Source organism: Ictalurus punctatus, chromosome 10 (genome assembly GCF_001660625.3).
Source record: "Ictalurus punctatus breed USDA103 chromosome 10, Coco_2.0, whole genome shotgun sequence".
In the NCBI taxonomy this organism is placed as follows: Eukaryota; Metazoa; Chordata; class Actinopteri; order Siluriformes; family Ictaluridae; genus Ictalurus; species Ictalurus punctatus.
In genome coordinates, this window is record NC_030425.2 from 11,851,417 (window position 1) to 11,869,827 (window position 18,411).

At 40.9% G+C, this 18,411-nt stretch overlaps 1 protein-coding gene across 2 annotated transcripts in view; it reads right to left on the minus strand.

Moving 5' to 3' along the window:
* Positions 1-16,237, minus strand: part of si:ch211-126j24.1 (phosphofurin acidic cluster sorting protein 2) — a 90,465-nt gene extending 74,228 nt beyond the window's left edge. Inside the window, exon 1 of one of the 2 annotated variants that reach the window (XM_047158119.2) lies at positions 15,848-16,237. In XM_047158119.2, coding sequence (XP_047014075.1) covers positions 15,848-16,074 — 227 coding nt within the window. In that variant the 5' untranslated portion in view covers positions 16,075-16,237. The remainder of the gene's footprint in view (positions 1-15,847) is intronic. The other variant, XM_017478036.3, reaches the window with a different exon arrangement.
* Between the last annotated feature and the right edge of the window lie 2,174 nt (positions 16,238-18,411).

An 18,411-nucleotide genomic window follows, 5' to 3' on the forward strand; every position in this document is an offset into this window, starting at 1 on the left:
GAGAGATAGAATGGAGGTTTCAGTGGGTAGGAGAGAAGTATTGATAGCTGGTTTTAGGAAGGATAAGGAGGGTGATGGTGAAGGATACCAAGTGATGATCAGAGGTATGGAATGGGGTAGCATTGATGTCTGTAGCTGGAGAGGGGTGACTGAAGACCAGGTCCAGGATATTTCCTCCCTTGTGTGTGGGTGGGCAGCTGTTGAATGTCAAGGGGAAGGAATGCAGAAGAGGGAGAAGGCAAGAGGACTAGAGCTTATCAGAGGGAACGTTGATGTCTCCAAGGAGTCTAAGAGGTGTGCTGTCGGTAGGGAAAAGACTGAGGAACATGTCCATTTCTACACTAAAGTCTCCTAGGGGACCAGGAGAGTGGTAGCTGACGATGATAAGAAGGTTGACCTTTGCAAAATCCTGTATGGACTGAGTAATAATCTTAAAATACATAAAATCATTAGTTTATTGGTGCCTTTGTAGTAGAGATGGGCATTTCAACCATGGGCATTGAACCATTTTCAAACAGGATTCAAATATTCCAAGAGAATGTGGAAACCACAAAGTGGTCACAAAGACCAGTTCACATGGATGTCTGATGCAGTGTCTATATTATACACTCAATTAAAAAAAAAAAAAAACTTCAAATGACTCATTAATAAATAATTAATTCCATGTTATTCCTCGTTCGAGAACCCATCCGGATATTCAAAAGATCCCGTCATATCCCTACTTCATATCTACCCGAGCTCTATCTTCTAACACACGGACTCATGAGACAACAATGTCAGGACAGGACATTACAGTGGCTTAGTATCCATCACTCGTTTTTCTGGACTATCTTGACATATGACCCTATTTTCTCTGACTGTCCGTGTTGCAGTCGAGCTAATTGTAGAACAGCACATTAAGCCTCTTAGGTGGCTTCCGTTGTGCCTGAGGTAATTATTGACCCAGAAACAGCATAGTGTGGTTTGCACTGATAAGCCATTATAGTAAATCCATATTTGTCCATCAGTGACTACATGTCAGAGCTGAAAAGATGAGCGAGAACCCAGAAGATTTAGTAAACAAACTCAGAGATCCCATGTGAATCTGAACAATGATGCACAAGTCTCCTCTCACGTCTGTCCACATACGTTCACATGCATATCTGGGTGGGTCCTTCTGAGACTGACATGTGAAATCTCTCTCTCTCTCTCTCACTCTCTCTCTCACACACACACACACACACACACACTTTAGGTGCAGAGATGGCTACAATTGATGAGTCAGTATTTTACTCTGGGACCTAGAAAACACATTAACAGGAATGCATCAGCTTGGAAATAAGTGTAAGTGGTATTAGCTGCATCTGGTCTATAGTCTATAACTTTTGGACAGATGGGCTCACATTATCTTCAAGCACTCTTTAATATGATACAGAATTCATAGTTGAATCAATGAATGCAAGTTGCCCAGTCGCTGAGACAGTGAAGCAATCCCAAACCATAACATTTCCACCACCGTACTTCACAGTTGGTATTAGGTGCTTGGTCTGCGCCAAACATGTCAGATGTTACTGTGGCCAAACAACTCTAACTTTGATTTGTCTGTCCAGAGCACACTATCCCAAAAGGCCTGGTATTTGCCTATATGCTCATTTGCAAACTGTAGTCTTGCTTTAATGTTCTTTTTAGACAGCAAAGGTTTTTTTTCCTGGCACGCCTCCCATGCAGGTCAAATATGTGCAATCTCTTTCTGATTGCAGAAGTATGCACTTTGACACCAACAGTTCCAAGACTTCCTAACAGATCCTGTGATGAAATTTTGAGGTTCTTGGAGACTTCTTTTTGCATCAGACGTTCTGCTCTTGCACTGAATTTGCTGAGAGGCCAGTCCTGGACAAATTGGAAGTCATTTGAAATCTGCACCACATGTAGATGATTTTCCTTACAGTGGAATCCAAATAATTTGGAGATGTTTTTAAATCCCTTCCCAGACTCATAGGCATCCACAACCTTTTTTCTGAAGGCCTTATAGAACTCTTTAGATCTTGGCATGATGACACCACACACCTCAATAACAAAGGGAACACCAGACGCTAGATATGAGAGGGGTATAAATAAGACAGGTTCCACCTGCACTCCCTAAGCAGGTTCTAATCACCGGCACCCGATCTTCAACACCTGATTCTAATATTATGGATTTGAAGGTGTGATAAATGTAGGGGTGTACTTACTTTTTCCATGTGCCTGATCTGTGTTTTTTTTTTTTTTTTGTTAATTTAAATTGTGAAAATTACTACAAAATGTCCATTTTATGTGACATTTGATAGAGTGCATCAACTGTATTAGTAGGCATTGTTTCAAAGAGGACAAAATGTTTGCTTGTCCAAATATGTCAAAACCCCCCAATAATTTCCACTTATTTTTTCACATGACTGTGTATGTAGTACATTTAAAGCTTTATTCTAAAAGCTAATTACAGGTACATCAAACACACTTTCCCAGGTAAAACCCGAACACTTTCCCAAGAAAAAAAATTGTACCATTGATGTCAACATCCCATGGACAAGCAAATGTACAGTTTGGTACTTTTATATCATAGGGCATTTTCACACCCGGCTCATTTTTAGCGTTTGTTTCAGAACCTGGTGTTTTTCTCCCTTGATTCGGTTTGTTTAGACATGTACGACCACGACAATCACACCAAAACAACTGGTCCGAGACCACCTTGTTCAACTCGTTTGCCCGACTCCAAACGAACTGTGAAGCGGTTCGCTTGTGGTGAGAAAGCAATCCGGTCCAAAGTACCAACAAACCAACCTGCATTGCAATACATGATGGGAACTGCATTACATAAAAAGCGTGTTTGTAGTGCTAATGCCTCGCAACATGATTAGCGGTTTAACTTGGACCAAAGACGAGGTAAAATGCCTCATGGAACTTTGGTCTAACAAACATATTTCTGAACAACTTTCAAAAACGTATAAAAACACAGAGGTTTACAAAGTGTTTAGCAAGCGTCTCAAGGAGATCGCTCCATGAAACATCAATTCCCGCTCAAACTGATCAATTATAATAAGTACAACCAAAACGAAAGCCACAATAAGATGACGGAGCTGCTGTCTATCCATCTGGATGGATAACCACTATGGGCAGAGGCCCAAAACATAAACAGGCGCACTCTGACCAATAAGAGGACAGTTTACTCACATGTGACTTGCATAAACACATTTTGGTGTGCTTTGAACTGTTGTCTTGTGAAAGCAAACTGAGCCAAGGAGAAAATACAACACTATTTAACTATTTAAGTCCCGCTTTCAGAACAAAGCACAGATCTACAGGTCTGAAAACGCCCTAAAATTGTACGGTATAACACACTGCCGTTGTAGGACCTAACAAAAACAGAAAAAAGCTACTCTAATAAGCACCTGTTGGAAATCTAATAAATATTTGTTAGGTCATTTTTTATATATATATATATATATATATATATATATATATATATATATATATATATATACAGTGACAACTATGTGAAAATAGAAGTGACTAGGGTCATTTATCCATGTGTCAATGAGGGATCTAAAATATTTGGACGCTGAAACAGTGAAATGACATTGAAAAACAGTGAAATTCATTGTCACATAAATCACCTACATAAAGAGTAAGTGTGCAGTTCAATCTATACACAACACAGCCATACACTGCTGCCCTGAAAGACACTCACAAGCACAAGAATTCCCAGACTTTAACTGGCGTTAAAGGGAAAGGAATGCAGCACAACACCAACGCTTTGCAACATCACTTTCACATAAACAAAAAAAGAGTGAGAGAGAGAGAGAGAGAGAGAGAGAGAGAGGTGATCATTCCTTTCCGATACAGCTGTTTAGTGTCGAAGTGATCTCTTTACATGCTCTCTTTACATGCTTCACTCCCTCTCCCTTTCTCTAGTGGAATTCTGAGATAAAAGCCAGGGACTCTCCCTGCCTACACACACACACACACACACACACACAAACAGCTGGTGGGGAGATCCAGAGGAAATGGCTCCACTGAGCTCTTTCCTGCAGAAGAAACAGTTCATGGGGAAACCAGGACGCATGTTTCTCCCACCTGCACTCTCAGCTTACTCCTTATAGAGTGACATACCATCTGTAAGATGTGATCTGAGATGTTTAATATACCACACATTGGTTATTTTTGCTGTTTTGAACACATACTCCAAGTGCTGGCGATGTAAAATGGGGATATTTTATTTTTGGACAGAACACATTCTATGATGTGAATGTCTTGGATAAAAGAAGCCATTCAAAGATGGCCGAGATTCTTTTCTCTGGTTTAGGCTGACCAAAACCATTCTGAATCATCTGAATTTTCCCCTTCCACCATGTACTCAGTGGTATTCCCCCAGTAGCATATGGCATAAACATCTCTAGAGCCACTGGTATGGTTTCTGTGGTTTTGTGGATGGGGGTTAAACAAGTGGTGCAAATTTTTTTCCTTTCAGGTACACGTTTCTAGATGTAAAAGTGCTAACAATATCCACAACACTCTCAGGAAGATACAGTGCTGTGAAACGTATTTCCTGATTCCTTCTGTTTTTGCGTATATCTCATACTCAGTCGTTTCAGATCCTCAAAGGAAATACAAAATAAAACAAAGGCAACCTGAGTAAACACATAACACAGTTTTTACTGAAGCAAAAAACCTTATTCAAACCTATCAGAAATGTGAAAAACTAATTGCCCCCTTAAACTTAAAATCTGGTGGCGCCATCAAAGTGTGTTTTGGCAAAATTGAGATGAACCTTAATGTTCTTCTGGATTAGGAGTGGTTTTCACCTCACCACACTTCCATGGAGGTCATTTTCACCCAGTGTCTTTCTGAGAGTGGATTCATGAACCTTTATTGATGCAAGACAGACCTGTAGGTCCTTTAATGTTGTCCTTGGCTCTTTTGTGACTTCCTGGATGAGTAGTTGTTGTGCTCTTGGAGGAATTTTGGAAGGTCAGCCACTTCTGGGAAGGTTCACTACAGTGCCGAGATTTTCCACTTGGAAATAATGGCTCTCACTGTGGATCTTTGGAGACCTATGGAGTGGTTCTTTGGAGTTTACTCAGATTGCCTATGTTATTATCTTAGATTTTGTTTTAATTTCTGAAACAATTTAATATGAGATATACATAAAAACAGAAGAAATCAGAAAATGCTTTTTCACAGCACTGGACATTGCCAAAACGACATAGTTGTTTAGTTTACTTCTGGACGGAAATGCCATGTTCTTTTGTGTGTTTGATAGCCGTTGTGTATGATAAAGTTATAAACATGCTAGGGGTGACAGCAGAGGTAGGAATGTAACGTGTTTACAGTAGCAGATTACACAGCCAAAGGGTTTTCAGTGTAGTCGTGTCCTGTGTGTGGAGTAACAGAGGTTGCTGTGTGGTTTAGGGTGAATACAGAAGGAGGAAGATGTAAAATTTTGGGGGAGACAAAGCCAGACACGAAAGGGATGAGAATCATGTGAGCAAGGAAATTGATCAGGTAAAAAAATAGATGGTAAACGATAAAAATCTGAATTTTGAAAAAGCCACTTGCCCACCGTAGCACCGCCCCCACTGTCCTTATGCTTTTTTTTATTTATTAATAAAAATCATTTAGTTCAGTTAGAGAACGGACGCTCCAATTATAAACTGAACGACAAATTTGTCTTCAAATCTGCGGCCAGAATATCGCAATGTCAGGCCAGAATATCGCAATGTTATATGCCAGTGATCTAAAGGGAAGAGACCAAGCTATATGTTTTAACAGTTGAAGATAAGGCACAAAACCTCTGACGGATATTTTCTGGAATCAGCTCTAAAAATAGACACCAGGCCTATACTGTAAATCCTCTCACAGCTATAGCTGTGTCCTAAACATTTTGATAAATGTTGACAGTTCTTGTAGTTATGGCAGATGATGTTTTACACATGGTGGTACTGAAATTAAAGTTGTTGAAGCATTTATTTGTCCCATATTCATTACAGTGAAATTCTATTCTTCGCATATCCCAGCATGTTAGGAAGCCGGGTCAGCCGTAATACAGCACCCGTGGAGCAGAGAGGGTTAAGGGTCTCCACAACACACTGTTCATTTCCAGGCTTCGTCACTCTGCAACACTTGAATCTCAATTTTAGCATGCATCGATCTTCTTCATAACGCATTTGGGTTTAACGCTAAAATGCAGGAGAATTAAAAGCTCAAAGCGGTCACGCAGTGTGAGATCAATCATCATGAAACCAATCTCGGCTCCATCAAGGATAACAGCTCCCCGTTAACAAACTATGTTACTAAGAGATTAGTTTTTCATGCGTAGCGAAGGTGGATTCCCAAAGAAAAATGGACACATTTCCCTATATCTCTATCCCTATAGAACAGAACACCTGTTTACTCAGAACAATCGTATACAGGAAGTGTTAAGGACGGGCAGCTGTTAGAGCAGTCATTCACGACTTTTTTTCTGCACTTAAAGGTATTTGTAAATTAAGCTTTAAAATCTGTGTAATATATCCCTTCAGAGATGGGACATGATGAGCGGGTAGAATTTTCGGTTATGTATGGGTCTACTCACACTTTGGGAAAGTCAGCAGAATGGCTGTTTTTATTGTACTGCTCCAGGGAAAGATAAAACTAAGCAAGAAAAGCTTCTGTTGTTCTCTCAATTTTGTCTCATCATAACACATTTATTATTAAGGTGTAACAGTCATTTTGAATTTCGGTTTTATAGCTGCATATTTATTAACTAAGTTCAGTGACTGCCCTTAGGTCTCCATTATAAATGAGTTCTGAGTAAACAGGGTTTTCCATTCTTTTCCTAGTACATGGAAACATGATGAAATGATTTTCTGTGGTACACAAACACACACACACACACACAAACACAGAGTACAGAAGGAGATAGAGACGGTTTGGAAAACACCGGGGTATTCCATTAACGAAGTTCCCTCATTCCAAGCGTTTTCATAATCTTTGGATAAGACTTTGGCTAGAATTTTGGAAAATGGTGCTCTGAATGACGATAAAACGGTGATCAGTATATACATATGCTTTATTTATATCACAACACAGAATCTCACACCCTTATTCTAAAGCCTGAGGGTTTTTTTCTTTATAGATTCTTATAAAGATTATTACTTTTACACTGTATAAGATGATCACAACAAAATCTCAGTTGAATTCTTTAACAGACTGTGTGATAACATGTCCTCCATGTCGGATTATATGATGGACATCCTCTACTGACAGCCCTGTGATGAAAGAAAATTGCTTCATTCTGCTTATGTCATCAATCTGCACGAACTGGGATTATGCAATCTGCACCAAGTGGGCTTGAAAAAACAGAAACAAACCCCCTGTATAATATTGGCAATGTTACACCTGGAGAAATGGTGCTTTAACATGGAGCCGGCTGTGGCTAAGGACAAGACAATGAGAAATGGCAGAAATTCTTCAACGTGTGATTTATGTCATAAGGATGCGCAAAGCTGTAATTCATCGGCTGTTTTGTTCCACACAGAGAGTTCCTTGTCTGTTCTGTAATGACAGAATATTCTCTCTGCTGCCAAAAGTCAACAATCCACTCTCATCTTAAACTCCATGCTTCATTTAACACTTGTCACTACTGTATCTGTAGCTGTCCCTTGAGGTTTGCGGACTCCTATTCCTTCCTCCTATCTGTGGCTTTTAGAACAGCTTCGTAGCAGAGTTCAAACTCTGAGATTTGTCAACAGCTGTCTGTGGTTGCAACGGCAGTAAATTGGCCGCAGATGAGCGTGTCACATTATGTGTTCCTAGTCCAACAATCTGAACAAAAAAAAGTCTAATTGTGTCTAATTTTTTGTACGAAGTGAGTAGGGCTATAACAATATGGCGTACAGTATCATTTAATACGAGGCTCTTCATTCATATACATGAGTTATATTATGTGAGTTCACTTTGAACACACACTTAAACATATGCTGCGTTCATGGTGCCTTGTAAGTGGTCATTTTCAAGTAAGTTCCAAGCATCATTTCCCACCTCAGCACATTCGACATGCAAAGTGGAGGAAAAAAAAAGGAAGAAAAGAACGTGTGTATTTAGTTTGCGCTGTCAGTGCACATAAAGCTCATAAAAAGCTATTTCAACTGCACTTTTACATGTACACGTCTGAGGCGCTATTGATACTGTTCTACTATAGTGAACATCAAATATTCATGCACCATTTTGGACTGAAATTGTAGAACAGCAACAACAGCGGAGAACAGCGAGTAGCTATTGTAACAAACTAGCCAACTATCGTTAGTGATAACTCTAACGTTGATGATTACCTTCTCGAAACAGCTATTATTTCAATGTTATAGATTTAACCAAGTGCTGTGTCTGCATATTAACTGATCTAAAGCCAAATGTTGCTAGAAGCTAATTTAAAACTAGAGAAGGGGCAGTTTACACTCAACACAGTGTGTGCAGTAGGGATGGGCGATATGTTATCGTTTGCGATATAGCGGTAGAAATTCTCCCCACAAGAAGAATTAGTCTTCCCCTGATAATAACGACAAAGCCTAGTTGATGACGTATTTCTGTCTGGACAGTGTGCGACCCATTCGCAGCTCACGTGCAAACAAGTACGGCGGAAAGGCGGACGTGAAGCTGAGGAGGAGTTTATCGCTAAACGAGGAGCTACCTCTACAATCTGGAACTGGTTTGATTACACAAAATCGGTTTTATTTTTAGAGCAGTGTTTGTGTTTCTGAGGCTCTCAAGACTGCACACAGCTGTCACTTGTAGCCAAAAACAGTGGTGCATGGTACTGTATTTATATCGTCACTGATATCGTTATCTCAATAAATACCAGAAAATACCATGATATAATTTGAAGCCCATATCGCCCATCCCTAGTGTGCAGCCATGTTGATTCATGTTGAACAGGGAAGAAACTGGTAGTTGAGAAGACTTACCCAAGGAGTGTTTTCTGTGGTTTTTACTTGTTGTAGGCGGGGATTACAAATTGCAACTTCGCCTCGTACGCAGCATTAATCTTCACTTCTCTGAAAATGTTGTTTTTCTCACGCTAATATGTTAGCATACTTGCTCAGGAAAAGCAGCAATGTCTACAGTCAGCAACAAGCAGGAACTGGAAAATCCCCCCAAATATTTAAGTTCTGGTGTTCGGCAACATCTTGGCTTCCCGATAAGTTACAAAGCCAACAGTACAATGGGAAAAGTCCCTGTGAGTCACACCAGTGAAAGTTTAGCTTTTGTTACTTTCCAATATTCTCTTACATTCTCGCATTTCTTTCATTAAATATGGCTAAGAGTCCCCCTGGATGGGATGGGATGGGAATTGGATGAGAATGGATCCCACAAACACTGTCAATATTAAGTTTCAATTAATGTACTTTTATGATGTGGAATGTTTATTCCATTTTAAATGGAAACCTAAGAACCGATTTCAGACAATGCTTATCTTTGCTGTAGTGAAAATGTATCGCATCAAGACACCACCATATCATCTCAAAGTAGAATTTTGTCTATTGTTACAACCCTAGACGTTATCAGAGGCTATTCAGTGGCCCAGAACTCTGCATGGCTGGGCTGTGCTGTGCTCTTACATTGCACCCAAATGTTCTCAGCCTTGTGCTGGAGCAGCTGCATAAAGTAATGTTGTAATGGTGTAGAGCTGTAAACAACCAGCAGATAGATACACACCACATACATTGACACATGCACACTACAGAAGACACACCTGAGAGACATACCTAGCGCTGATTCATTTTTAATTACCGTAACTTAGAAAGCCCACAGCATGCAAGCAAAGTCCACATATTGTTCTCGTGCCCGGTTAAGACCCTTCTGCCCCAGGCTCTGACACCATGAGAGCAGGCAGGAAAAGACTGCCACATGTTTCTGATTTAGAGGAGTATTTTTCGCCATTCCACCCATGCCTGTTGAGGCCAGCAACACAGCAGAGCTAGAACAGATCCTCATGTACTTCTCACATTACAATGGCCAAAACCCTGCCCAAAACCAGAAGTCCAATGATGCACTTATAAACCAACCCAACTAACCTGCCTTCATAAACACTGACAGGACGTTGAGGGTTTGCTAAAAATGAAATTTTTAAATAAATTTACTATGACTGTTTAACTCCATTTCCAGTTGTACCCACACTAATCCTAGTATTTATGCACTTGACTTGATGTCAATGAAATACAAAAGAAGCTAATGACAGTTACATCATTTAAAGAAACCATTAGTGACCCCTATTAGAAGGTCTATGAATGTAGGTTTCAATTTGCCACTGATAATGGAAGTCACTTTGCTGTGCTTCACCTCAACTGTAAAAAATAAACACTTATCCCAAAAAATACATATTCATATTGCCATTAATGCAAGATACTGAACAAGTACATAGCGGAAACATCTGCAGAGAAGGTGACTGTCATTGAAGAACTAAAGCAGTATTTTGGAATCGTTAACGAGGATGTAGGCGCTGTTTATGCATTGACGATCACCTCCACAAAATCACAAACTCCAAAGAAAATACATTACCAGCCCACAAAACCAGGTAATGGAGAGGGAGGTTGATTAGGGGAACTGAAATTTAGCTGGATACGGTTATCAGAGCTCATTTTGGGGTGTAAAATGGCGCAGCAGGGATTCCATGAGGTCTCTTTCTGATTTAATTTAATTCCACATGACTCCTGACAGGTGGGGAAGATGACCTCAAAGACTCCATTGAAAAAAAAACCCCCATCAAATCCTCTGACACTGATGGGCATATCCAAGCCTTAATCACACTTCCAAAATTAAATAGCTCGAGACCTGGTAAGCTCATTCAGCCCTATGGTGAAGATTTTCTCCTACAGCATTCATCTGAGATAATAGGATAGTGCAGCTCCATTTAGACACACCAAGCAGTCAGTCAGACGCACTAAAGATCAACCTGTAACCCAAAGGTTAAGAGTCCTATTGCAAGGCAACGCTTGGATGACATAACAAGCAGCGACATGTTTTGCTTGTCGCTGAACAAGGTGTGCTTGTTCATTCATCATTTATTCATCTTTAGTAACTGCTTTATCTTGGTCAGGGTTGTACTGAATCCAGAGCCAATCCTGGGAACACTGGGTGTGAGACAGGAATAAACCCCAGATGGGACTCCAGTCCATCAAATGGGACCATGCACACACTTGTTCACACACTCAATCACACCTAGGGGTAATTTAACATAACCAAACCATCTACTAGTACATTTACGGGAGGTGGGAGGAAAACGGAGAATCCGGAGAGAAACCCACACGGACATGAGGAAAACACATGGAGCTGTGAGGTGGCAGTGCTACCCACTGCACTAATTCTTTGTTGTTAAACAGTTTGTCTGTCAAGCGTGTCATGTAAAAATTGGACAATGTCCCTCTGGGTTCAATTAAATAACAGGAGTTCAATGCCGAATTATGATGTTTACATATACTGCACTTTGCCAGAGTTACACAGAAGATTGCTGGCTGTCAAGATGTCTGATTGGCTAACTTGGCTAGTGAGCAGCGTGTTAGAAAGAATCTCTGTGAGCTATTGTTTAGTTAACATTAACATGCTAGTTCACTACATTTCCAATCCTGTCAGATTGTCTGGCGAAGTTGATTAGTTAGTGACGTCTATTTTACTTCATTTTCAAAATTAAAAATTAAAAACCAAGATGGTGACTCTGTTTCTCTGTCCCCTCAGTGCAGGTGAATGATAAAAATGACTATGTTTACATGGACAGCAGTAATCTAATTATTGACCTTACTCTGAGTAAGATAATAATGTGATTAAGGTGTTTACATGAGTCGCTTTTAGAATACTCCTGTCATGTTACCGTTTTGCATGTTATAGAACATAATTAGATTAACAGCACACGTCATTACGTCACCATTCCACGCCGTCCGACGTCCCTCCAGAATCTCACGTATCAACATACAGTTCATCTTCGTTATGGTACCGTATACAGTTTTGGGTGTTTTTATTTTAAATTTTTACGAATACTTCCAGTGCAGTTAATTATTTGTCATGCTGTACGTGCAAATAGACGACTGCTTGAAGCCGTGGGCTGCGTCCCAAACCCAGTACTTACCTACTGTATAGTAGCTGAGATACATGTATTTCGCCTGCTACAGCCCTATAGGAGGTAAGTACGTGGTTTGGGACGCAGCCGTGCTCTCTTGCTTGCCGTAAAACAGTTTAGCACTGCCGTGTGTGTACGTGTTCTGTAGCAAAATGCGGTGAAAACTCTCACACGACATTAATAATGTGATTAAGGTGTGTACATGTCTGTAATGCACGTCGATAATTCGACTAAAACAGTTGTACTCCACATGTCTTAATTCCATTTGTGTTTACTTCGAGTATGATCTTAATAAGATTAAGATAATTAAAAATTGTTGTTTACATGCTAGTTTCTTAATCAGAGAATTGTCTTAATCGGGTTAATAGTGGATTATTGTTGTCCATGTAAAAGCACTGAGTGTCAAGTTCACTTCTTCTTGGAGAACTTAAAGAAAAGTAATAAAACATACATTACTGGCACTGAAGTGAAATTTCACGTACAAGATGCTGTGTCCAGAATATGTAGGTTAAGTAGGTGACATTATACAATATACTTCAGTTATGTGCATGTTTTTCAATTTTCAGCTCGTTTCAAACACCTACCCATTGCAGAGCAACGTTACCCACTGTACAATGGTGCCGAATTCATAAATACATACACTGCCTATTAGTTTCACTGTACTGAATAAATTCATATTAATTGCTGCATAGTATACTCTAAGGGTTCCCACTACTGCAGGAAATTCCTTTGAACTGCAAACGTAGATTTGGCAAAGATGTTCTCACTCATACTAATTAGAAGGCCATTTCCATGAAAGAGGTTTTCAGAGGTGCTCTTTTCTTCTCACCCGATGCTCAGGAGACAACAGAGTTATTGATTTCTGTTAAATTGGCGAGCTAGGTCATCCACAGGGCAATGCATAGGCTGATGATCAGGCGAAAAAAAACATACTGAAATGCTCGCTTGATGCTCTTCAAGCCGAAACAATACCTCCCCACTAGATATCTACTCAACAAAACCAAACAAAACTAGTCCATTTGGGAGTGTTAAAAAGGAGTGAGGGACAACCGGGAAAAGACCTGTTCAAACAGTGACAGCTCATGAAAACCTTCAACACTAGATAGTGACAATACAGGGGTAGAGGTACGCTTAGACAGGGACTGAAAACATCTCCTAAAAGACTAATTGGCCAGGAAACGATTTCCCCAGGCAACATTACTCCATCAAATATAATGGCTGTCCATGGCTTCCCACCGCAATTAAAGTCCAATGCTAAGGTGATCTAGGCAACCTGCTTAATTACTGGAAGCCCTGATCTTTTTCTGGCTGCATCCACAAGTGATTTTTCTTCCTGCTGAGAATGGTGGTGTGCTGAGGTTAACACACAACCTCCACAAGGCTGCCTACGTCTGGCGATAGGAAAACACACAGTAAAATCAGAAGAAAAAAAAAACAGTAGTGGTTTAGAGGTCTTATCTTTATATACCTTTATGCTGATGCAATGTATTTAATATGGATCCTGGGAGATTTGTGGTACTGCAGACCACATGACAGATGATGTGGCTGGGGAGTAATAAAACGTCACTCCGCTCTCTGCGGCCTTAAAGAAAAGTAATGAGATATACAGTTCTGGCACGTAAGTGAAATTCAGATTTGCCCTTTACTTTGAATTGAACTGAGGAACAACGCAGCTGGTGCATTAACAACACTAGATAATCAGGGAGCTTGTGGAGCTCAAGCCAGGAAGACTTCTTCACTGGTCCTCACACTTGGTCTACGGTGACACATCTGGGACAAGCTAACAAATGTGTCCCCTGAGCCCAAGGACGTCCCACTGGAACCCAACACTGTGCCAGGTTGCCCTTATAGCGGTTCAGAGCCAGCTCTGCTGAACAGCGTGGCCAAAAACAACAGTAAGGTGACAGCTGGGCTACGGGTCCAAACATGGCTGCCAGCTACCATGTCTCCACTTGATACCACATGCTACACTGGTAGAGTCTTCATTGCTCATGTCTTTTTTCGAGGTCTGCTGAGATGACATGCATTCCAGCGTGCCATCCGAGATAACTTCTCTCTCTCTTCAGAATAAATCTCTGGGGTTCTCACGTGCATGACTGCCACTGCACGGTTCTCCAAGTATTCACAGATAGCATCTGAGAAGCATGGTTCACCTCGCTTGGCAAACGCTGTACCAGCAACACAGCAGATAGCCGAATCAGTTTTCAAACCTCCGTTCTGCAGACGCAAAGTGCTCAGCTGTCCTCGTTCCAGCTATTCCTGAGTATAAAGTGTCTCTTATTTCTGAGAATCTGCCCTTTGTGGCCCTCCCACATTTCTCTGACGGTCTGTGCATGCCATGTGAAAGTGTGCGCAAATGACTTGTGGTTGCGGCCAACATGGCTACATCCGTCTAGATGCAACATTTCTAACCAACAGAGGATGCATGAGTGCATTGTTTAGGTATGTGCAGCGCTGTAAAACGCCTCGAATGCTATGAGAACTGATTTATGAGCAGACAACCATAGTGGGGATTTTCTTCTCTCCTTTTTTTCTTATTTATTTTTAATGGAAGAAGAAAATGGGAGTGTATCAGAACATAGTTGGCTGGTTTACAGCAGAGTGAAAAATGACATCTGCAACCAATAATCAAACACTTCTGGCCTGCTATACACTAATACACTAAGACATACACTAACTCAGTGATCAGTGATTGGGATTATAACCATGTAATACACACTTTATAAGGACTTTATGAGTCTTTCTCCAATAGTTGAATTGTTTATTAGCACTATTTCCCCCTGGTAACAACACTGCTTGTAATTAATCTTCTCTAACTGACGACCATAACAAATTCCGGGGGTTTTTCCCCCCTTTCTCCACTGTTGTCGTGCTTCCCAAATGATTTTTGTTTTTTGTTAATTAATATTTAAAAAGCATTTAATCTACTTAGCTAATCTAAGCTACAACTCTAACCACATTCCTAACACAACCTCATTAGCTAAAAGCGCACAGCTACCGCTCTTCCACACGCTTAGCCTGTCTTTCAGCCTGTTTACACGTCTCGTTCAGCAATTAAACACGTTTTTCTGAAGTGTGTGTGTGAAATTAACCGAACAGTGAGGCACAGAAAAACTGTAAATGACTGGAAAACGACACGAATCCGTTATCAGAAGCTCGGCTCAGTGAGACTCCCGTTATAAAGGGGACTAATATAGGTCACATCAGTCCTGTGAGGAAAAACTCTCACAACTACACGAACAAACTGATGAAAAAAAAAAAAAAAACATGACTGTGACCCTATTCAACGTGTCCACGCTAACATTAAGCGAGGAATTTTGTGAAGTTAGGGGTTAGTTCACATCACGGACAAGCCCTTTAACTGGTTTAAGCGGTCCGTCTCTTTCTGGCGCGAGACGAAGACAAACAAACAAACAAATGAATCAAATGAATCAAATGCACGCGGCTACAACATGAGCATTATTTGCTCAACTCATGTAGCAAGCCCATTAAAGAACATCTTTTTTTTTTAAATCTAATAAAATATGCACTGGACCGAAGATAAGAGAAGATTACTGATGTGACGACCGACTTAACATGGTAACGTTACTTGTTCAGTGAGTGTAGGCAAACTGATTCAGTGGACCCGTTTAAACCACGCGAACAACTGGGAGCGAGTTCATCTTTACATGCACGGTATAAAAACACAGCACGCATTGTGTGAAAGGCTCCAATCACGTCCCCGAAACAATAGACGGGCTCCGGTACCTCGGGACGCAGCTCGGAGAGGATCGGTCGATCTCCCACGTCGCAAAAAGGTTCATGGGAACAGGAAGAGGACCTGAAGAGCCCGAGGCTGCAGCTCCTGATCCGGTCATGACTCCGGGAGCAGCGAACCCGACCCCCGGTGCGAGACCACCGACACCGACGCCTCCAGTGCCTGGATTCATGAAGGCGGCCCGGACCCCTCCTCTCTCTATGGCCGCCGCCATCATCGCCTCTCCCGGCTCGCGGCTCGAGCTGTGTCCGGCCTGTCTCTGTCTCCCTCAGTCAGGGAATCTCTTAGCTGTCTCACGCTCGCTTTCTAACCCGCTGGATGAAGGCTCATCTCGGACACGGGCACATACTTACACACTGATTATCTTCGCCGACACTCAGAGGCGGAGCTTCATTCAAGAGAAAAAATGTGAAAGGAGGTTTCTAACGTGGCCGCTAGGGGGAGCCACTCACGTTCATTCGGCTGTAATAAGGCCATGTGTTCCCAAACCTGGCCTTGTAGCAACCCTACTAGCACACCCACTTAAACTCACTCCATCATAAAATGTCACGGGCTTGTCATGATGTGAGTCAAATACATTAAGGAAAATGTAGAGTTTTGGATTAAATGAGGTCAAATGGAGCATTCTTTGTGTTGGTTTTATCTGTAGGGGACACACCTAGAAGATTAGAACAGAATAGAAATGCATTGTATAGTACTTAGGCCACTTTATAAATCTTATCATTTCACTGGTTCAGTCCAGTCTCGGAGTACTGATGACTTGGGGGACGAAATTGTTACACAGTCTGGTTGTGAGGGCCAGAATGCTTCGGTACCTTTTGCCAGAGGGCAGGAGGGTGAAGAGGTTGTGTGAGGGGACCACACGCTGATTTGCAGATGCAGCGTGTGGTGTAAATGTCTATGATGGAGGGAAGAGAGACCCCGATGATCTTCTCGTTTGTGTAGGTTTCCTCTGGGTTCTCTGGTTTCCTTCCACCTCCCAAAACATAGATGTAATTGGACTGGCCATTCTAAATTGAATGTGTGTGTCTGTGTGTGTCTGTGTGTGTGTGTGTGTGTGCGTGTGTGTGCGCGTGCATGCCAGTGATGGAATGGCATACAAAAACAGCAGAAGAAGCTTATCCTCTGTCAATTAGTCTTTAACTGTACACACTGCTCTATCAGAAATAATGAAAAGGGAAGTAACTTGGGGGGAAACTAACAGTGAAACACCCATCTACCAATACAAACATTAATTGCAAAATGACATTCTTAAATTTACCCAAAACGTCTTTTAAAGAATATTATTTTCTATCTTGAATGATAAAATAATAAACATCAGTTTCCCAAAAAAAAAGGCATTAAACAACAGAAAAGGTAGAGAAACGTGCCTACACTTTTATCTTCATTAATAAATAAAGTTTTTTTTTAATGAATGTTTAAATTAAAAAGCACTGATTCCAAACAGCAAACCCCTTCCCCCTAGTAAAATAAGCATAATAACATGAAACATTTGCCTAGTGGAACATGATGAGCCGAATGTTAATATTTTATGATGCGATACCACTTTGTTGTCATGTGTTCAGTACTAAATCAGCGATGGCTTTCTTGTTCCCTAGAGTACAAAGTAAATATATTTATGTTTAAAAGAGTGTTCACACTTTCTCCAGTCTTTCAACACGCTTTTCTAAGGTTTCAGCCTCTAAAAATGCTTACTTTTTGCAACAGGCTTGTTTTACTTGCTGTGCAATAGGCTAAATTGCTATTACACTGACACTGAACCGTTTCCATTTTTAGATGGAATAATTTTGTATAGTCGTATATTCTTTTTATATGTTGTAAATATTTATGGGTTATACTGTATGTTGTATGTTCATACCCATGTTATTTGAACATCGTCAACTAACTATATACGCAGCACTTACGTGAAATACAGAGTTTCTGATTCTGATTTCCAATATTTTGTCATGAAGCACCACCTTGTGTCCATATGAGGTCTTGCCTGGTGGATTTAAAGCACAGGATTTCTTGTCTTTCCGTGAGGCCTATAGGGTGAAACAAGGTGTCTTAATCTTCGGACATTTTGCTTTAGGATTTTCTGGTAGAGAGCAGAATTCATGTTTCCCTCAATTATTACAAATTGCCCAGACCCTGAAGCAGCAAAGCATCCCCACATCATCACACTTCCTAGACCATGCTTGATCGTAGGTATTATGTACTATTTCTGGAATTCTGTGTTTGGTTTACGCCAGATGTAACAAGACCCCTGTCTTAAAGTCAGTTCCACTTTCAACTCATCAGTCCACAGAACATTCTCCCAAAAGGTTTGAGGATCATCAAGATGTGTTTTGTCAATATTTAGACGAGCCTTAATGTTCTTCTGGGTCAGCAGTGGTTTTCACCTCACCACTCTTCCATGGATGCCATTTTTTGCCCGGTGTCTTTCTGAAAGTGAAGTCATGAACAGTGACCTTTATTGACGCAAGAGAGGTCTGTAGGTCTTTTGATGTTGTCCCTGGCTCTATTGTGACTTCCTGGATGAGTCGTTGCTGTGCTGTTACTGAGTAAGGCCTTT